This window comes from Planococcus citri, chromosome 2, assembly GCF_950023065.1.
Source record: "Planococcus citri chromosome 2, ihPlaCitr1.1, whole genome shotgun sequence".
Classification (NCBI taxonomy): domain Eukaryota; kingdom Metazoa; phylum Arthropoda; class Insecta; order Hemiptera; family Pseudococcidae; genus Planococcus; species Planococcus citri.
The window spans coordinates 75869386-75875461 of record NC_088678.1 but is presented as its reverse complement, the minus strand read 5'-3'; the positions used below and the strand labels follow the sequence as shown (position 1 = coordinate 75875461).

The 6076-nt window shown below is 31.9% G+C and overlaps 1 protein-coding gene across 1 annotated transcript; it reads right to left on the bottom strand.

The window, feature by feature from the left end:
• Nucleotides 1-715: 715 nt before the first annotated feature.
• Nucleotides 716-2717, bottom strand: LOC135834517 (sex peptide receptor-related protein 2-like). Its single transcript, XM_065348445.1, has 2 exons — nucleotides 1910-2717; nucleotides 716-1774 (listed from the first exon to the last, which is right to left on the bottom strand). Exons 1-2 carry the CDS (start codon nucleotides 2545-2547, stop codon nucleotides 1327-1329), a joined length of 1086 nt encoding a protein of 361 aa, XP_065204517.1. The 5' UTR covers nucleotides 2548-2717; the 3' UTR covers nucleotides 716-1326.
• Nucleotides 2718-6076: the final 3359 nt, after the last annotated feature.

Genomic DNA, 6076 nt, shown 5'->3' with positions numbered 1-6076 from the left:
TAATGTTAGGTGCTTTTTGGTAGAATGACAATGTTCAAACATGAAATCGCTGTAATGTTTTCAAAATTTATTGGTTACCATAAACCAAGTTTTATGTATTTATGTTGCATAGGTACCACATTATTTTCATGTTCCACTCAATGAACATTCAAATTGTGAAATTCATTTTTGGTCCGTAATTAGTAGATAGATAATTTTTTTTTCAATGAATTTTTCAATTTTAAAAGGGTTGTCAGGTACCAATTGCGGACTGGTCCACAATTGGTAGTTTTTCAACTTCAATATTTGTGAACTTTGATGACAATTTTCTATGTGGTTCTCAGGGTACTATAACTGATCTCAGAGTGAAAAAAATTGAACGCTTCCGTTCATTTTGCATGATCCATAATTGGTACTTCTTCAAAAACTGCCTTTTTTCAGACCTTATTTCAAAATATAAATTAAGGAAATTGAAATTATTTTTTTTTCAAAACTGAACACCATGAAGTAAAAGAGGAAGCTTCAAGGATTATTTAAAAAAAAAAAAAAAAATCAAAATTGGGTCATAAATGATGTCTTGGCGATCAATTGTAAAAAAGTGGTCCATAACTGGTAGTTTAACATAGTTTGAAATCTTGTGTGTACCTAATATAAAATGTTTTGTGGTTTTGGTGAAATGAGTATCAAGTAGAATTCAACAATTCCGTGTGCATTTTTTTAATGATCATTTTTGCATAATACATAGGTAGGTACCTATATAAACAATTTCCATTCGAATTACATTGTGTACCTAGTACTATTATTGCAATATGTACCTAAGTAATTTAGCTGTTATATTTTGAGAAATTTACGTAGCGCTTATCACCTACACCTTATTTTATAATTCATTCATCGAGGTACTGATAATCATCCAAATAAAGGCCCAATGAAAAATTTGAGAAAATCTACTCGAAGCGATTTATTTTTCTCACTTTGTTATAATATACCTACCTAACCTTGGTCTCAGAATCCAATAAAAAAAACATGAATTTGTGCTCTTTGCGCTTGCTTTTGTTAATTTTTTCATCGAATAAAATTTCGATAAAAATTTCATATCTATCAGTTATTTATGACGAAGTGTTAGTCTGACATTCAAATTCCAATCATCAGTGATAAGCTTAAAATTATGATATTCCATTATCTAATGCGATCTTCCGGGATGAGCGTTTACGATTTGATAATAGGGAAAATGGAATGTGACATTATAAAAAGCATAATTATCCGTTTCTGAGATAGGTATTTTATGTACCTAATTAGCTCAATAATGAGTTCTCTATTTGCTGCATAGGTACTACTGAAATTATTCTATCAATAAACCTGGTCAGTTTCAGGAATCGTATCAATTTTTCTTGTATTTCCCAAAGGAAGCAGGTTCATTTTTCGAGGAGAAAAACCATCACTCTTGAACAATAAAGATTTAAACGTGGCTCTAAAATTTTGACTCATGATGTAATATACCATAAACGTGATAGACATATTGATCACATTCAAAGTTTCTACTATAAATCTCACTCGTTCAAAACATTTATGTACAAAAAAAGGCAGCTCATTATGAACGCCAGGTATTGGATCGATTAATTTATACAGCCCTGCGGGAAGTCGAATAATTAAAAATAGTACCAAAACTGTCAACGTTATGATTATTGATCGATTGACTTGTTGTTTCATTTTCAGGTTTCTGGTCTTATTTCGAGTATTTGAAGATGAAATTGTCTTTTCCTTATTGCGTTGGTTTGTTAATAGGGCAACGATCAGTCTGTTAAAAACAAACCCAGATTAATTAGGTAGGTACCTACTCGTATTTGTAGGAGACTAGGCAGTTGTTTCATATTATTCAAGGAAAACTATAGGTAATTATGTGTTAAATTTTCATTTAATTTTGATCACTCACTTGAAAGAAAATATTGGCAGGACAACCGATGGCAGTATTTGTTTTAGCACTGTTGTGATTGCGAATGAAATATCAAGCAGAATTGAATTCTCTACCTCAAGAGGAAGATAATACATATCAGTGCCGTTAATACTTAAGATTCTATAAGAAAAGTATAGCGGTATACTGAACAAAACACTAATAACGTAAATTGCTATCACTGTATTCCTTGTAGTCTTCATACTGCACCAATACCGTTCCTTTAATGGATGTGCTATAGCGATGTGTCTCCATATGGCCAACATTACTGTCAAGAATACTGATATCTTGGTAAAAATCTCGACGAAATCTATACTGTATAAATAAATTACCGCTCGTGTGTGAGTCCAATTTTCATAATCTCCTTGGACAAGGGCGATGTAGTATTGAAAGAAGCCTATCCATAAACTTGGAATGCTGCTCAATAAAGTAAGTAAGTCTGCAATGGCCAAATTGGTGAATATCAGATTGGCCGATGAAATCATGTTTTTCCTTGTAAATACCAGTATGTTGAATAGATTGAAGATGACTCCGATGAAACATATTGGTATATTCACGTAGCCCCTTATGTAATTGTTGTAGTAATCCATGGATTCGCAGAATGATGGGTTGGATGTCATCTTGATTTCCTTGACGAATTCGCCGATTGGTATTTGTAGAAACAATGGATTATTTTGATCAGTTAGGTATACCTAATTTTATTCATCTGGTGGTAATTTTTGCTTATCACTCACGAATTTTTATTAATGATCACAATGTTTCTAATTAATGTACATTTAACGGCGGAGCATGCGCGCATTGAACTGTCCACTCGAATATTTTTCTGAGATTAGGTTCATTTCGCGATTAGTCTCAGTTGTGTACTGATTTAATCATTTCGGTATTATCGCATTTTTCTGCCATGATGAGAGATTTTGCATATCGCATGATTTATTTTTATTGTAAGTAGTTATCTATACCTACTCATCCAAGAGTAGCTGGTAATTTTTGATTTGAAAAAAATTACCTGACTGCAAACTCGAATCCGGAGATGGGACCGATTGGCTGATTATAATCGATGCTACATCGATTGATTTTTTTTTTTCATTTTGCTCCACATTCTAAGGGCTTTTCGCTCATGGTTCTAAAATCAATGTTGCGACTTTTGATGATATTAAAAAAAAAAAAAAAAACAGTTGAAAAGCTTGCAATTAAAATAAAAGTAGGTATCAAAGGTTCAAACTAAAAATTCTGAAAAAATGTCAAAAATAGCTTTTTATGTATGTACCTATGTACTTAGAACAACATATCAAGAACTGCGAAGATGTTTTTTGATATTTTCGAGAAAATAATTGTTAAAGATTGCTGAAAAAAAATTCGAAAATTATTCTATCTGTAATGTTGATATCATTTTATCATTTTTTGATGGAATAGAAGAATAAAATTACTGTCTTGCTTATACAGATGACAAAAAGCTACCAAAAAAGTGCGTTTTTCAAATATAATTTTGGCATAGGTACCTACCTAATTAGTAATTACACCTGGAAATCAAAAACACTGTTTACGTCATGTCTTGATTTTTTTTTTTAAATTTCATCTTTGTTTACCTTTTTATGATGGCCATATAAATAATATTGAATAGGTATCTACATTTTGCTCTTTCCTGTGGCGTAGTCAAAAATCGTCTAAAACAACTGTTTTACTCCTCAATTTTGATTTTAAGTATACAGATTCTTCTGAAAAATAATTTTTGTATTTTTCAACACCATTAATTTTATAAGAAAACTATAATGAAGCCGAAGGAAATTGTACAGCGTAACATTTTCTTTCTGCTTGAGGCTATTAATTTTTCTGTAGAATGCTTTGTTCGAAAGATATTCGTGAAAAGCATGCAGAGCTTATGTACGAGGATATTTTTTGTACTACATATTTTCAATATTAAAATTGATTTTATGAAAAAATTATCCATCTTAGGAAAATAGTCCACGGAATCAAAACTTTAGAGCATAAGAAGCACTTCAATTTAGTAAAAATAAAAGTAAATAAAATTGCATAGGTACTTACGTAGCTAGGTACCAAGTTACGAAGTACCTAGTCAGTGGAGCAGCCTACGGAGTGAAGCTCTTTAGTTTCAATTATTAATTGGAGAACACCCCAGTAGGTCAAACTTGGCCTATAGATAATAGATATCAGAAATGATGAATAACTATTTTGTGTGTATCATTTTTTAATTATAGGTACTTATTAGTTTTTGAATACTTAATGCATACGTGAACAGTTCCCACTAGATCTAATTGACAAAAGTCATTTGAGTAGGAATCTAAGTGTAACTTAGAGTTAGATTTCATGTTGTCAGTTGTAAGAAATTCCATTAGGCACTTAGATAATATTTAAGTACTTCTTATATAATATAATAAACAATTTTTTAAAAAAAGGTACTATTGCTTACTACCGTACTTACTTATTAGTACCTATACCTACATACAAGTAAGTACTTACTAAGATGGATCGCAAAAAAAAAATTTTGACCAAATTAAGTGGAACCTCCATTCTAAGTAATAACGGGACCACTCGAGGTATCGGCTCAGACTTTAACAGGACTGAAATCGAACATTTTAGTGCAATTAAGCTCGCTGAGAACAACTTTTTGGACAGAAAAACTTGCGGTTTGTCAATTTTATCGAATTTTCTCATGAACTTGAGCATCCACAAGTCGTTTAATCAAGTTTCAGATTCGTATAAAGGTAGTAGGTAGTTAAATTGCCTTGAAATGCTCAATCATTACGGTTACTCAATTGAATTTTCTAAAATCAGTTTTTTGACATGCTGGATTTCTGGTATTAGGTTTCAACACGTTACGAGAGGGAGGGTGTTAGTATAACGATCAGCTCTAAAATTGTACTACGGTTTTCTACGAGTACAAAAAGAGGACAACAATTTTTTGAGGAAAAAATAATATCATGTAAGGTAACCTGACCAGTAGTTGACCCTAGTAGTGGAAGTCTTGTAAAAAAGTAGCTATCATTTCGAAACAAAAAAACTTGGGGTGATGAGCAAAGCACCATACGATCACTTTTTCATTATATTATCTTATTTTGTTGTTTCTTCTTATTATTTTTTCAATTTCAAGTTCAAAAAGTAAAATAGCTAGTAGTTGATCACAAAAATCCATGTAGTTGATCATGGTTTTGTCCAGTAGTTGATCACTTGATAAATCTTACAGTAAACTGGGGTAACATTGAAGGATTTTTCAGAATTTTTCATGTTTAGAGGTATGAATGGCGGAGGTAGGGGAAATGTGTGTGGTGCTTTTGATAAAGCTATGTCAGCACTACGTTCTGGCGGTTACAGAAGTTGCCTACTTTTTTCCTATCAGGCGCAAGAGCCAAAAGAAGTGCCCTTCAAAGTTACCCAGCATTTGGGGTAACTTTGAAGGCCCCTTGAAATGTGCTTCACTCAAGGTCAAAAATTATCAAAACCATGAATATTCACTTCTTGGTCACTTTATACGCGTCAAGCACCTGCAAAATGATCCATATTCACAATTGAATTTATGAACCCACACAACAATTGTCGACGTCGACATTAACATCGACTATGTTTTTTTCCAACATAATGATGGAAAAGTGATAAATTAATTATTTAGTAGGAATCTTCTGTCTGTACAAAAGCCAGGTAGGTAAATGAAAATTTTCAAAATTTTCCCATTATTTCTGATACCTCAACATGCCAGATTGACATGTAGATGTAAAATTCGATGCTTGTAATTTACATCTACAACTATGTCGACCAATTTTTTGGAATCAAAATGTCTGTTTTAGTGTTTGAAAGTTTAGTAAACATTCAAAAATATGATCTTGTTCAATGAGGAAAACAAATTTTTTAGGGCATTGATGAAATTATTCACTTTTCCACAGTTTGGAGTTGTAGATGATATGATGTTGATATTGTGGATGTATTTGTTGATGTCAAATTTCACATCAACATTAACATCAACATGTCGACATGAAAATGGATTAGTTTAGTACTCTTAGATAAAGTATTGCACCATCTTTGATAATAAGGAATCTCTGTTCAACTTTTTGATTATACAGACTTTTTGTCTGTACTTCTTTGGACGTGGATTTTGCATCGATGCTGTTTTCAGCATGAGCAATAGCCACATCAGAG

Excerpts from the sequence above, each read along its gene's own strand:
- LOC135834517 (XM_065348445.1), bottom strand. The coding sequence starts at position 2,547 with ATGACATCCAACCCATCATTCTGCGAATCCATGGATTACTACAACAAT. Across the intron at positions 1,775-1,909 it reads CTGCCAATATTTTCTTTCAA|ACTGATCGTTGCCCTATTAA; the intron begins GTGAGTGATCAA and ends TGTTTTTAACAG.